We start from the raw sequence: 15,684 nt of genomic DNA, 5'->3' as shown, positions 1-15,684 counted from the left end.
GTAGCGCCGCTCGCTCCTCCTGCCCTCTGCGCTCACAGCGTAACCGTGATCTGCGTTAGCATCCTGGCCTAAACGCTATTTGTCCGGTGTAGAAAAAAAAAGGGTCTTTGGGATTTACCACGCATTGCAAGGTTTTTCTGTTCAATGGCTTACGTGGCGAAGAGTTCATGACTCTCTGAACGCACTGAGTGTGTCCCTCTGGTGTAAAATCTAGACTCCACCCTGCTATGATATCGTTCAAGTGGTGTCTCTGAGGGGAGCATCTGATGTGCTGTGGTCATCGCAGGACTCAGCTGGTGGCACACGAGGGCAAGGATCCGTTCAGGTTTTTCCCAGCTTACATGTTGGCAGAGACTTTTTTCCAACACTATTTCCCGTTGTTGCACAACATGACAAATTTTTGATATTTGCCGTTTGTAGACTTTCTGGTAGATGAGCAGATAACAGTTGGATATTTCCATGAGGAGATGGCAGTGGGGAATACCTGAGCTTGCTTTTCTCAGCAAGCTTTTATGGATCCTTAGAAGTAGTCCATGATCTGACAGGAGATTACAAAGCAGAGCTTAAAAAACACCTTATCACAAGCAAACAAAAATTCCTAATCATAAAAGGCAAAACACACAGCCTTGTCCTTGTAATCCATGTTACAGGCAAATGATAATCTCTCTCTCCTGTTGTGTGGCGTCTGCTTTGCTTTCTTTGAGCAGGGCGGCATTGCCTCCCAGCTGTAACCCTTGTTTGGGTCCAAAAGTTGTAGAAAAAGTTGTAGAAATGACCACGCTGCAGCCGAGGGTGCTGGAGCCCAGCAGCAAGAATTCCTCGAGAGCAGTTGCATGGCCGCCAGAGAGAGCTGTGTGAGAAAGCAAGTGCATGCCTCTGCTACAGACGGTGGAATGTGGCTTCACGCTTCAGTGCAGTGAAGAAGAGGAGCCCCAGATTAGTCTTTCCTATTGCACTGGGTTAAAACATTATGTAGAGGCTGGGCAGGAGCAGCCACAGCAGAACAGGCTGAGAAGATGCATCTGGAAGCTGCTGGTGCCATGTCCATGCCTTGGTGGCTGGTGGAGACAAGCTGGGAGGAGGCTTTGGCCCCATGTTGGGCTGTGGATGGCTGGTGTGGGTGGTGGGATGGGTAGCATTGTAGCAGGATGGTTTCTGCAAGGTCCGTGGTACAGCTGCTGGCACCGGTGATTAAGTTTTTGTTCTTTGCAGGGCCAGGGAGGATTGGTGCAGGCAGGAAGGTGGATGCAAGGCTATACGCACACATTGCGTACAGGAACACCAGGAGCTGTGAACGTGGGTGGTGGAAGGACTGTGAAGGGCTGCTGTGGCCCTCACGTCCTAGCAGTGCTGAGAATGGCTGATTTGCATGGACAAGGGAACAAGAGTGAACTTTGTTTTGCAGTGACACCACCAGAGAAAGCCACAAGATGGACATAAGCTCTTAAATGGTTTTGCTAAGGCTTGGAGCAGCCTCTTCCCAGCACTGGCCCCTGTACAGCTCTGTGAACCAACCTCAGGCTTGGCTTGAGTTCTCCCCTGCAACTCCCTCACTGAGACCTCTTCCTCCCTCCTGCACCAGCCTTTCCAACCCCCTTCCCAAACCCACCACACTTCCGTGGACTCGCAGCAACTACTTCTGTCCTGTGCCATGGCATTGTTACATGCATTTTAAATGCAACTGGCTGTTCTGCTGGAGCTGAAAACCCCTGCCAACTGTGTGACATGCTAGGTGACAGGCAGAGACTGCCAAACTCAGAATGTCTGTGATGTCTCCCCTTCTCCCTTCTGCCCAGCCAGCCCAGCTTTTTGCCTGGCCTGGGGACATCCAGAAAAGAGCTGAATCTGGCTAGACATGAGCTTATAGTCTTCAGTAAAGCTGTGCCTCTTTCTGCTCCTGGGTCTTTAACTTCCCTCCCCATCCCCTCCAGGGGAAGGTAGAATGACTGCTTCTCAAAGCAATACAACCAAAGCACATGGATAAGGAAGAGATGTGAGAGCTGGTAGAGGGAGGAAACAGCCTGGAGAAGAGCAAGATTCAAGTGTTTGGAGAAATGGAGGAGAGACAGAAAGAACTGAGAGCAGAGAAAGTGAGAGAAGGAAGGAAGGAAGGAAGGAAGGAAGGAAGGAAGGAAGGAAGGAAGGAAGGAAGGAAGGAACTGTGCCTTAGCTTATTGAATTATTGGGTATACTGTTCCTTATAGAACTTTGTTAGAAACTGCTTCTATAGAATCCGCTTAGTGTAAATAAGTTTGCTTAGCTTAACTTTGGCAAGTTGTGAACCTTGACCTTTCTGCTTTGTTAAGTAAAAAAGGTCTCAGAGTCTTCAAGCTAGAAGATCAGGGGACGTGCATCCCTGGAGATAAGTAAAGGAAGAAAACAGCATCTAACAGAAGACAAAACAGAAGAATGTTTTGGCTATTGCCAAGAACTCATTTTCTCCAGCTGCAGGTGCAAAATAGCAACTGAAGGTCAGAGCTTTAATTGACAGCCTGCCTGACAAAAACGAAGAGATCTAACAAAGAACAGGGAGACCCCAGACCCTAATTTTGTGGTTTGCCTGGAGTGACATGTGCGGGATGAAGGCTTGGATCGGGGGGGTATAATTGTCCAAGCTTTTTTTCTGCTGAGGGTCCCTCTTCAGGAGGCACCAGCTCAAGCTGCTCTACACTATCCCTTGCAAAATAAGTTATTTTAGAAGAATTTCTGGAATCCATGCCTGAGTCTCTGCTATGGGAAACCTGGGGAAAATAAATGTCCTTAATACTGTGGAGGGCAAAAAGGGAATGAGGACAAAAGCACAGGAGGGGAGGACATGGGAGCAGGGAGGGCAGTAGGAGCATGGGGGAGCAGCACAGGCTGGGACTGCTGGAACAGCAAACACAGCCATTTCAGTGAGGAGGAGATACCTCTTGTATTCTCACCACCAATGGAGACCCAGGGAGACACCTGAGTGGGGTGGAGTGACCTCAGGATAGCTTGGTCTGAGCTGGAAGCTGCAGAGGATCAAAAGACTGTGATGCTCAAACATGGCTTTTGGTCTTAGCACTGGGCAAGGCAAGCGCATCTTCTACAGCAGAAACATGTTATTTTCCTCTGCGTTTTGCTTCTTTTTGAAAATATGGTTATTTTCCCCAAGTACTTTGATGCTCCTCAAATAGACGCTACAGCCCAAAACCTAATTCTGTCTCCTCCTGCCGGTCACTGCCCCTGAACCACAAAACATGTCAGTCTGTCACTTCTCCCATCTATCTACTTCCAAGCTGCTATATCTCTTTGGGAAGCCACAGCCAGAAATGGGGATAAGATGCTGGGCCACTGTGCCCTCAGACCAGCCAGCTGCCTTCCCACCCACCGAGGATGTGGGAGAAATCCCTGCTGCCATCACTTGAAGACACTGCATGCACTGACTCCACCATCTCTCCTGGAGTCTCTCCTTGCTATGTCTCCAAGTGATAAAAACAGAACCAGAGCATGCCCCCACCTCTGGAGCCCACCTGCCTCTGGAAATCCTTCTCCCTCATCCCTATTTTCCGCAGGTAAGACACACAGTTGAGACACAGAAACAAGAGAAAGGAAGATGACGGACAGTCCACTGTGCAAAAAACAAATGGAGAATGAGGACACCCTGGGAAGTACAGAGGAGACACCTTGGGTCCCTCTCTGGCACAGGCACACACGCACTCACACACATGGAGAAGGCATCACATGCTTCAGAGACAGACCTATGGCAGAATCAAGGGTAGCAGGGGTGGGTTGTCGTATCCAGAGACACCGGGTGACAGTGGGGAAGGGGCTGGGGTGTCATTCACAGGTTACTTTCGTGGTTTTCCTCTGTCTCGACAGTCATGGGGGGCAGCCCTCCATTGTCATTCAGCCGTTTGGCCCTGTAGGTCTCGTAGTGGATGTTGTGGGTCACTTCTTTTAGGTCCTGAAGGTGGGTCCTGCAGGAGGCAAAGTGAAGGTAGGGTTGCAAAGAAGATACGATAACCAACATCAGCGCAGCTGGTATTAATCTTCTGATGAACATTTTATTCCCCAAGATAAATGGAAGGTTTCTCCAGTCAGTCTGGCTAATGAGCTTACCCCTCCTTCTGTAATACACGGGTGCCTCCATACCATTGAGAGCTGGAGCATTGCCATTCAAGAGCACACACGTAGGATGCACGACATGGGCTGAAATCCCTGGCTGTGCTTCCTACACCTCTTACACCTCTGCCCATGGGACAGATACTGGCCCTTCTGGAGTGTCAGAGCAGACAAGGCTTGTCTCATCTGAAGAGGTGGTGAGATAAGATAGCACTGAGAGGGTGTATCAGGGCCACTGAGGACCATAACCTGATGAACGCTGCCATGAGCAATCACAGCATGGTTAGGGTTGGAAGGGACCTCTGGAGATCATCTAGTCCAATCCACCTGCTAAAGCAGGTTCACCCAGAGCAGATCACACAGGAACGTGTCCAGGTGGGTTTTGAATGTCTCCAGAGAAGGAGACTCCACAACCTCTATGGGCAGCCTGTTCCAGTGCTCTGTCACCCTCAGAGGAAAGAAGTTTCTCCTCACATTCAATTGAAACCTCTTATGTTTCAGTCTGTGCCCGTTGCCCCTCATCCTATAGGGAAAGCATGTCTGCTGCAGAAGGTATTGCAGAACAAAAAGTGGCCAGTAGGGTGGTGTCAAAGTCTTGTACCTCATGAAGTGCCCCAATACCACTACACCCACAGGTAGAACGAGCCACAGCGCTCTGGCTTTTAAGTGTATTTCCCTTATTTTCTTATTTCTGGTATTGCTTTAAAATCTTATTGTATTTATAGGGAACAGAGGTGACCCTGGATCTGCAGCTCTTCTACAGAATTTGAGGTAGATACCACTTGTGCTGAGACAACTTTGTGAAACAGAGTAGAAATAAGACAGGACAATGACAGCTGACTGAAATATGGAGCTTTTCACTTCCAGCTCATACATTCTAGCACATCCCGCAACCTGTTAGGACATGTGGTCTAGGATGGGGTAGTGGGCTCATTCTCACTGACTCCAGCCCAGACTGTTGTTGTCAGCAACAAATAGAAGTTGTTGCAACCTGATATCCTTAATGGGATACAAGGCGGGTGGTACTACCCTGCTTTTCTCCAGGTGTCCAACTCATACTTGAAAACTAGCACCTACTTGACACAGTGGTCACGTCACTAAAAGAGGCGCTGGAGTATCTGCCCCTTAACTCAGTCCAACCCTACCCCACATCTGCTTTCACTGCCTGAAATTGACTTTATTTTCCTTTCCATAGGGGCTTTTTCACTCTAAGAGAGTCTCAGGAAGACTCCTTGCTTATCAAGAGCAAACTGGTGCCATGACTATGGTCTTACCTGATGACGAAATCTCGAAGTAGGGCAAATTCACAGTGAGTGAGGTTTTCCACTGAAAGGAAAGCAAGCAATTGTTAAGTTTGATATTTTCAATGATCCCTTTGTGGTTACAGACCATGGGAAGGTCATTGTCATGGGGCAGGTTCCAGGTGGGCAGAGCTGTACACTTCAGAAAGGACAGACAGTTGTCTGAACACTGCACTGTCAGGCATTGAGGATACACGCTAAGAGGTGCTGTGAAGTCACATGTGAATTTTCATTTGGAAACCAAGGCAAACTCAAGAGCTCAGCTTCACATACCATGGTGTTTGGAGTTCCTCCAGTTTCTGCCAGGTAGTGGTAGTGGAACCACATTGACCATGGCAATTCCCTCCCAACAGAGGTATTTGAGAATTCTCTTGCTTGATTTCAAAAGGTTTATCATAAAAGGGATGGGAATGTAGCCATGGGGCACATTGTCTGGACCCTGCCTATTACTGGGCCCTGCACGGGTACTTTCAGCTCCTAGAAGCAAAGGGTTTTTTACCTTCAATGATTCCCCAAGGTGTTTTCCTGCCCAGGACTCTTTTGCCATTCACTTGGTACTCCTTATCGCTGCCAACCACTGCGAAGGGCATGCTTTCCTGCTGGGGAGAGGCATGTGGAGAGACCTATTGAACCCATTCCAGAGAGAAGCAGCATCACCATTCCCCATCCACCATTCCTCCTCTCAGCTCACCAAACACAAGGTCTTCTCCAAGGGAAGATGTTCTCCAGAGTAACACTTCACTGGTTGTCCTCTTCACCCATCAGTGCTATCCCTAGCATTTTGCACCCTTGCTTTACAGGTGTCCTTGTACCCCCTGAGCTTAGTGGGTAGCTTGCAACAGTGCCAAGGGCTCTGAGGAGGGGGAACAGAGCTTTACTGCACCCATCTCGGGCATTTCTGAAGAGGGGGAAGACCAGAGTACCTTGGCGTAACCAGGAGAGGGTCTGTCAGCCCAGGGCTGCTCAGAGTGATAGTTTGAGATTTTTCTCACCAGGTTTGCAGTTCTTCACTAGAAGAAGTAGAGGACTCAAAATAATCCTTCCCAACAAGACACAAGAACATTCAACAAGCTTAACAGCAAAAAGATTGTATTGAAGAAGGCCAGAAATGGGGTAGGTGAAGCTGTTGGGGACTCAGATATCTCTAAGCATAGGATAAACCATTTGTTTCCACAGCACAGGATGCAGGAGAAACTATAAGGTTGTGCAGATGTTCATAGATTTACTCTGCTTTATAGATGTCCCTGGACCTGGGAAGGGACTGCAGTTACCGCAGGGATGGAGATTAAAAAGCAATTTCTTTCCCATGTGTGAGACTATCCAAACATAGGACAATGATGCTGAAGTACAGAACAAAATGTGCTGCCCTCTTCAAAAGCAGTAACAGTTTGGAGAAGAAGCAAACCCCATCTAGTCTTTAGAATGTGTGATGTATTGCCAAATGGGAAATGGGTAATTAAGATGGGGAAGGTGGGAATTTGTGTTGGGGCTGTGACAGCTGGGCGAGTTGAAAGGGCAGGTATCAGGCTGTAATGCAAGAGTCCTGGAGTTTCTTGAAGACTGCCACAGGGGCAAATCTATTTATTTTCATTAAAGGCCTAGCCACAAAAATGATGAGTGGGATAATTAAATGCACTAGCATCTCAAGGCCAAGAAGTGTTGTCAGGACAAAAGCAGACTGGGTTATTATCTTGGAAGATGTAAGTTTGAAGTTTGAGGCACAATGGGCAGCATTTAGGGAATAACATCAAGAATTTATGCTATGACTTTAGAGCTCATGAACAAGCAGTAACTGAAGGAGTGGAAGGACCCCACGTGCTAGTCAGTCACAAGATGACCACAAGCTACCAGTGTGATGCAACGGTTTAAAAAGCACATGTGGTCCAAGGGTGTAGCAGTTCAGATCTCAGAAGAGATGGGGAAGTATGGGGTGCCAACACCAGTGCTAGAAAATCAAACCAAACTGGAGCAGGCATAGAAAAAAGTGACTAGGAGCGTGGACTACTGAGGAATGGGAAGCTCATCTGAAGGAGCTTGTCTCCTTTAGCAGACCAGAAGGTCTGCAAAGGGTAATACTGTTCTCTGTAAACACGAGTAGTGGAAAGGACCAGTAGGCAGGAGAACTGCTCAAGTCAGTGTTGGCACAAGAATACAGATATAACAAATATGAGCTGGAAATTAGGAGACAGTTTCTAATGCTCTGAGGAGGGAAGGATGGACAAGGCTTCTCATAGATGAGGGAGCAAAGAACTTATCTGCTTTTTAGGTAGAGTTTGGTCAGCAGATGAGAGGGCTCATGGGGTATCTTTTTGGGACAGAGGCTGGACATCAGCCACATACCAGGCCCCTTTGGTCCTTAATGGAGGCCAAACAGAGCATTCATCAAGAGGAGGTAAAACATAATCCTTCCCTATTCAGCCTTCATAGCACCCTGTAGTAACAACAGGAACAAATTAAGCTAGGAAGGAGGAATGACTGTCCTTTACATCCATTGGATCTTGCACTCAGGGACCATGAAGCACTTAAAAGTGACACGTGTCTGTTTTACACTCATTAAATACGACCAGCCCTCATCCCCATCTTCCCCTCCCACAATAAAATGTTTCCTACCCTGATTTTGTCATTCTCTGTTTTATCCTCCAGGTCCTCGTCAAATTCCTTCTGGGGGTAAAACTCGATCCCATTTACTTCTAGCTCTTTGCGCACCTGGGCAGAGAGATATTTTGGAGCACAAAGCAACACAACCTGAGGGGAAGGCAGGTGGGATAGCTGGGCAAACACCATCTGGGACATCCCTCCAGTGGGCAGCGACTGCAGGGACTGTCCCCAGGGAAGTGTGCAGCAAAGTAGTAATGATGCATCACAGCAGTAATGATGTGTCTTTCTTCCCCAACCCCAGTTACTTGTCTGGCTCTGAAGTTCCCATGACAGAGCATATCACGAGATGTCACAGGGATACACACGTTTCTTCCCCCTCCAACAGGTGCACTCAGAGCCGTAAACAGCTGCAACTTCAGGACAGTCTCAAGAGTTACCCACCAGCCCAGTGCTGGATTCTGTGCATGCCCTGGGGACTGCACTGCTGTCCCAGGAAGGACACTGCTCATTTCTCCCACTTCCGAGCCAGGGCAGGGAAGGATCCCACACAGGAGACGAGATACTCACTCTTTGTTTGAATTCAGTCTTCTCCTCCAAGGTCATGGTGTCAGCCTTGGCAATAACCGGGATGATGTTCACTACCTTGCTAAGATGTTTCATGAACTCCAGGTCCAAAGGGCGCAGGCTGCAGCCCAAGAGAGAACAACATGGAAGAGGCCACTTTACCCTCCTTGCCATTAATCCTAGTGACTCTCCCAGCATCAGGGCATCAACGAAACCTCCCTTTTTTGTACCCTACTTGCTGCCACTGTGCTCTCATCTCCTTCTTCCCATCCATCCTGCCCTCTCCCAAAAAACACAGTGGCATTTCTCCTGCCCTTGTTATCTACTTGAAAGAGTCTACTCTTTCAAGCTCCACGGCACCCACAGTTAAGCCAAACAGTGTCCAGCCTTGCAGGCAGGACCCCTGGGTCCATGGCTGAGTTGAAGCAGAGCAGGATTTATATCTGCCACAGAGGCACCAAGGGCTTGAGGAAGGGTGAGAGACTGTACGTACGAGTGGCCCGTAGGGGAGATGAAGTAGAGGCAGCAGTGCACTCGCGTGTCTGGAATTCGTTTCTTCCTTGCAATATTCACCTCCTCTTTCAAAAATTTTTCATATTGCTCGTTGATATATTTCTCAATAGGTTCCCAGCTGTTAAAGTGGGAGAGAGAGATGAATAGACAGGTACAAATCTCCTCATGTTCCTGCCTACAGTGTTCCCAGCTCTGACAGCTGCAAAGTGGGCTTAGGCATGAAAAATATCCGTCATAAGCATCTCGCCATCAGCAGAGATATTTAACAGTTTCTGTAAGTGAGCACAGAGATAGGCACCTGCTATATTATGTGTGCATACCCCCGAGCATGCACATAGTCCCACAGCATTCACCAGTCCATGTCCCCATTACTAGCACCAAGTGCAATAGTTTCCCAGACAATTTCCAGGCCAAGTAGATGATCACTCCATAAACCATCTTAACTGCAGACTGTTCTGGGGCACAAGGCCTCAACCGTGTGAAACTCACCAGTTCTCATTGTTGATCTGGTCCCCGAATCCTGGTGTGTCAATCACTGTCAGCTTCATTTTGACACCACCTTCTTCAATGACTGGGGAAGAAATTGCAAACAATCATACCCCTCCCTAGGGACCTGCCCCATTGTGAAACATGCCTCTGTGCCCTGCAAAGGAACAAGAGTGCTCTGCCCTCCTCACTGCCCAGCAAGCATGACCAGGGTAGGCTGGGTCATGCCTCAAGACCTGCGATCCCCACTTGCATTTCTGACCCCTAATTTTGTTACCCTCTGCACCAAAGCCACCTTATACCACTCTGCCACAGGAAAATGGATTCGTGCTCACTCTGTCACCAGATGTAGTACCTAATTTACACAACTTGTCCTCCCCTCCAACGCATCATCCTGAATCTGAGATGATGCTCATTGCTCTGCACCACTGCAGAAGCTGTGCTGATGCTTTGCCATGAGGAGATGGGCTTGGGATGGGACCCACCAATGCAATTTGTATAGATCATTAGACATCTGCAGGTGGGAAGGACTTACAGCAATGCTTAATCCATACATGCAGACTAATGTATTGGCAGAAGAAATATCCAGAGCTCTTTTTCTACCCCTCACTTTTGATTGTGGCATCAGTGGCATAGCTGTTTAAGAAAAGCCTTGGCTGGGTCTGAGGCCATCTAAAACTGGCACTTGTACTTTAGCTTCCCATGGAGAAAGGGCTGCCTAATACCAAAGAACTGTTTACATAGACTACTGGGGTCTCCTGCAAGACTGCTGAAGCATCAGTGTTGCTTCCACCTCAGCATCCTGGCTCTTACCGTGCCCAATGGCTTTGATCTCCACTGTCTTGGGGATCTTCTCCTCCCGGTTCCAGCCTGAAGATTTGCGGCTCACCTGGGATTTGAAGAGAGTGTTCACCAGTGTTGACTTTCCCAGTCCACTCTGACCTGTGGATTGCAAAGAGGAAGCCTGTGACATCTGCCACAGCCCAGTAATGACAGCAGGCCCAGGGGGCGAAGCAAGGCTGGCAGGGGAAGGGGCTGTAGATGTCCCCTTGCCTTGTACAAGCTCTCCTTTTCCCAGAGCAAGCACTATCTGCTCCCTCATGCCCTCCCTACAGAGTTTGCTCCCCACCTGGCCTCATGAGACAACCCCTGGCCATGGTTCCCAGCACCCTAGCTGGTCCCTGCTTACCTACAACCATGATGTTGAAGTCGAAACCTGTCTTCATGGTTTTCTTGCGCATCTGCTCAATGATGGTGTCAATACCAATGTAGCCCAGCAAGTTGGTGTTAATGCCCGTGGGTTTCATCGGTACAACGGGTTTTTGTCGTGGCTCTGGCACCAGCTCAGACATGGCTGCTTCGTTTTTGCTCTCCACTGGCCCTGCATGGGGAGAACGATTGAAAAATCAGCACTGAGGTGTAACGAAGACCTCCCTACTGACCTGTCACAGAGGCTGGTGGTGACTTTGAACATCCATTTCAAGGGCTACTGAGGATTGCTGAATAGGAAGATTTTAGCAGTAAGGCTCTTCATAAGAGGAACACATACTTGAGTGTCCAGCACAGTCATATTTGTATCACTCCAGATGAGAAGGTGGAGAAGTGGGGCTCATTGAGCATGCAACATATTGATGGCTACCTCTAAACAGCAGGAGCTGACCCAGTGAAGGTGGCTGGGCTCCTCATCGGGTGCCCAAAGCTCTATGTGTGTGTCTCCTCATTTTTATCTCCCAGGATAACCAATGTTTCACCCCTCCAAGTTTATCATTAAATTTGAGATGGAACGGTCTTTAAAAAATTATCATGTCTGAAGTCCCGGCATTGAAACAGAGTTTGGAATTTACTGTGAGGACTTGCAAACTCGGCCCATGCGAGGGGCAGCTGTTTTACCAGCTGTGCTGTGCAGGCTGAGCTCCACAGAGGAAGGCAGTGGTGGAAGGGCAAAGCACGGACATGACCTCTGCGTTTGCCTCCTGCCCATATATGGATGTTTTCTGTCATGCTTGAAGAACTAATTATCATGATCAGTAAACTAATCATCTGCACCTTTCCCTGCTCACCCTTCCATGTAAAACAAATGGGCAAAAAGAAAAGCTCTGGGGTCTTTCCGGCCTCCCCGACTCTTTTTCAGGTGATGGCACACGCTGCTTGGGGTGGGCCTCCTCCATTTATCTCTGTCTCTTGTCTCATTAGTGAGCAGCTCCCACCCACTGCGAGGAAGCTGGAGGTTGGGAGAGGAGAGGGCACGGAAGAAAAGCTGTAATTGGTGGGAAAGGGAGGCGTCAGGGATGGATCTAGAAAGGAAGATGAAAGGGATGTGAATCAAATACCTTTCATATACAAACCAGCTGCAAACTAGAGCCTCTCTCACTCTAATTACTTGACTCCCCCATGCTTTGTCTCATTAGATGGTTATTTTTCCAGGAGAGGGACAGCATGTGTTTTTTGCTTGGTGAGCACTTTGCTTGTTTTGGATGCCACTTCAGTTCAAGTATCCCACACTAAATTATCCCTTTCCATCATTTCGGTGGAGTTTTTTGCTCCTCTCAGCAGAACCCATTGGCCGCAGAGAAGCACAGGAGCGATGGGGCAGGCAGCTGACATTTGATGGGTGACACAGTCCTCTTGGAGAGGAAGATGAATCAGAGGTCACTGGGCTGAGGACACTGACAGCACCAGTCTGGGGTCCCTGTGACATCTGCACCAGGTCAGGCAGAGACAGGGGCTGGGGAGAGGTCAGAGAAATTTTGTTAAAGGACAAGGTCAGGCTGCAACAGGCTGCATGGCTGGCTGGTGACCCTGCCTGGCATTCCCACATCAAAGCCCCTGTGCAGACACAAAGGGCTGCTCTACACAGGGAAAAAATTACATTTTATATATAAGCTTTAATATCCCACTGTTGTATGCTGGAAGGCCCTTGTGGAAAGGCCACCCTTGGCAAGGAGAAGGGTACCTCCATCCAGCTCTTTTTATACCATTTGAGAAGTTTTTTATGATACACTGGAAGGAGGGATCTTCCCTCCATGTAAGATGATGGCAGCACAGCCACCTCTGCGCAGCACCACAGGTAACATCCAAAAGGTTTTGGCTTCATCCCTCCTCCCACCTTGCCCGCAAGGGAGAGGTCTGCTGGAAGATGGTCTACCCCTTGTTCTTCCCCACCGAGCGAGGGCCCTCTGAGCTATCACCATCCTCTCCTGAAACAGCCAGCACACCCTGGGGGGACCAGAGCACAAGATGGACCATTGGCTTGAGCCAGGCTGGCAATTCGGAGCACCTTGTGCTGCTGGGCAGCTGCCGGAGGAGGCAGCCTGCCGAGCTGAGTGCTTCTCAGCTGCAATCCGCTCTTACACCCGTCACAGCGAGTTTGTGCCTTTCCCGCTGACAAAGCAGCCCCTGGGGCTCCTGTTGTCTTTTTACAGCTTTCTCAAAGCTGCTGCCAGCCAGGAAAGCCCATGTCTCTGGCATAGCATGGAAGACCAAGCCATCCAGCTCTCCTGCACCCTGTCCTTCATTCGTCCTCTCCTGGGCTGCCTCACATTACTTGTGCTGTAGTTGCGTGGCTGTTCTATGCCTCTCATCCTGCTGCAGTTTCCTCCAGTGCACTCCCCACATAGCCCTGCTGGGATCTCACCTGCCCCAGAGTAGGAGAGAAGAGAGGGAGACAAGGAATGATGAAGGGATGTGGGGCAGGGGGCTGTGGCTCCAGTGAGGCACTTGGCTACAGCAGTAATGGGGGCGAATAAATGCCAGAGGTGGGCAGGGAACAGGTGCAAGTGGGCAGAAGGCCCAGCCAAGCAGCTGAATGGGATGGATGCAGGACCTGGGCCACGCCGGCTGCAATCCCTTTGCTGCCTGGGCAGCAGCTTGTCCTCAGGGGGTCTGTTGCCCCCTCCTTTATTCCTTCAACTCCTTCTTCTTACACAGAAGGAAGGAAGGAGGGAAGTTGCTGGCAGCTAACGTCAAGGCTCACTAGGAGCTTTATAACTCATCCCTCGGTCTCACTGAGGGATGCTTTGCTCAGAGCTGGCAGACGTTGCTAACTCTGCTGTGGACATCATGATATATGGCCATCCCTTTGCAGGCTTTGCTGCTGGGGCCTGGAGCTTAGAGTCATGGAATCATAGAATAGTTTGGGTTGGAAGGGACCTTCAAAGCTCATCCAGTCCAACCCCCTGCAATGAGCAGAGACATCTTCAACTAGATCAGGTTGCTCAGAGCCCCGTCCAGCCCGACCTTGAATGTCTCCCAGGATGGGGCATCTACCACCTCTCTGGGCAACCTCACCACCTTCATTGCAAAAAATTTCTTCCTTATATCTTCTTCATGTCTAGCCTGACAGCTACTAGCTTGTAGTAGCTGGAACAGATATTTCAGAGTCAGGTTCCTGAGCACCTATAAAAAGTCCTGAGATCAGGAGAAAATATCTCAAGAAGTCTCCTTGAATATTTTCTGGATTTTATACCAGTGATGTTGCTCTGGGCTTTTTGATTTTGAACATTCAGTGTCTCAGAGTAGACAACCTCCCTTTCTCCTCTCAGTCTATTGCCTTCCTCTCTGTGGGGTGCCTTCCCATACAGCCTCAGGAAGGAAAGCCCCCATTTTGCAAAGAGGTACCCAAGGGCTCAGCTTTCTGCTCATGAGTTTCCTCCTCTTGACTTCCACAGAGGAACCCAAGGAGCCAACTGAGGAGCAGCCTGCCGGGGAGATCAGGGTGTGCGAAATCAGGGCCAGAGCTATGAGAGGCACCTTAAGCCATGAAACATGTCCAGCTGGTCTCCTGGGAACAGCTCTGTTTTACATGAAGTAATGCTAATGCTGCTAGGAAACCTCATTAGCACTCTGACTGACCAGTCAAGGGGTAGCATAATGCAGCCTCAGCACATCCCGTAACCCCCCCGAGCTGTCCCCTGTAATGAATCCATGGTAGGGCACTAGAGCCAGTACAGCTGATGATGAATAGAGGGTTAGGCAAGGTTAACCACTTGCATCCGCTGTTTGCATTACCACCCTTTTCCTGGCTGCTTTGTTCTCTGTTCAAAGGGGAGATGATTTAAGAGGGTGGTCGCTGGTGATACTTCTGCTGCCGGGTTCCCGGAGGGAGGTGGCCCAGGCTGGGCTGCCAGGGGACTATCTCCTGGTCAGAGGAGATGCTCCACTTGGCTCCGGAACAGGGAGAGCAGCAGTGTCTGAGGTAGACAGGGTATAAGGGCAACGAGTGCCCAGAAAGGTCCCAGTGGTTCCAGCTGTCTCCTGCCTCTGACACCCACTGATTGACTCCAAAACCTCCCTCTGGAAGGCCAGCGTACGTGATCAGCAGCAGACCCCACTGCTGCAGTGCACCCTTCACATCTGCCTGCCTCTGACATTCGCAGCAGCTGGCCGCGGACAGATGTGACCCTGCAGATCCCTTAGGGGCTCAGGTAGTGGGGACTAACATCTACTCTGTCCCCATAACCCAGATACAGTCGTATCCCCTCTCCCTACCTTCCCATCCTTTGTCTGAGTGGCAAGAGGGAGGGAGGGAGCGCTGCAAACAGTGGCTCACTGCAACCCAGCTCCCAGCAAGGAAAGGCTATTTAACCCCCACGTAACACATGAACGGACTCGCTGTGGCTCTCCTCCCACTCTGGCTGGAGGCATGGATCCACATGTGTGTCTCACCCCAGCCCCTTCCACGCCTGTGGTCCCAGACCCACAGTCCCACTCCCTGCAGACATGGAGTGGGGAGGAGGGATGGGTTCAGAACCTGAAGGCGGCTGGCAGGAGAGGGTCCTTGGTGGGTGATGCCAGGTCACTAGGAAGGAAAGCGAGCGACTGCTTCGGTAGCACAGCCTCCCTGAGGCTTGCAGTCATTAGGATCTGCTCCTTGTTTCAGAGGTGCTGGACTGAGCATCTCCCCACTGGAGAAATCCGTTTCCCCTCTGTTTCTGTGATGACCCCGCGGCATTTCTCCCAGCTGTACAGGGCAAAGGCTGAGCCGTGCCGGATGCACTGCCTGGTCTCAGGGTGCAAAACAGAGCCATTCTCCTTAGCAGATCTTTTTGACTGGCCTGAAAGATTACCAGGCATTTCAAGCGAGGTGGGTAAACACATCCCAGCCCTTTGGGCTGCCACAGCCTTCCCGGCAGCA

General features: G+C 49.8%; 1 protein-coding gene across 1 annotated transcript; it reads right to left on the bottom strand.

Moving 5' to 3' along the window:
* Window positions 1-3,808: 3,808 nt before the first annotated feature.
* On the bottom strand, window positions 3,809-10,903 carry SEPTIN3 (septin 3; the record flags this gene model as incomplete). Its single annotated transcript, XM_080361959.1, has 9 exons — window positions 3,809-3,944; window positions 5,364-5,415; window positions 5,890-5,989; window positions 8,001-8,096; window positions 8,556-8,673; window positions 9,046-9,183; window positions 9,555-9,636; window positions 10,365-10,493; window positions 10,741-10,903. 9 exons carry the CDS (start codon window positions 10,901-10,903, stop codon window positions 3,809-3,811), a joined length of 1,014 nt encoding a protein of 337 aa, XP_080218085.1.
* Between the last annotated feature and the right edge of the window lie 4,781 nt (window positions 10,904-15,684).

This window comes from Nesoenas mayeri (genome assembly GCF_963082525.1).
Source record: "Nesoenas mayeri genome assembly, chromosome: 1".
Lineage (NCBI taxonomy): Eukaryota > Metazoa > Chordata > Aves > Columbiformes > Columbidae > Nesoenas > Nesoenas mayeri.
Note: the sequence above shows the minus strand (reverse complement) of the source record. Positions and strands in the feature narration are given on the sequence as shown.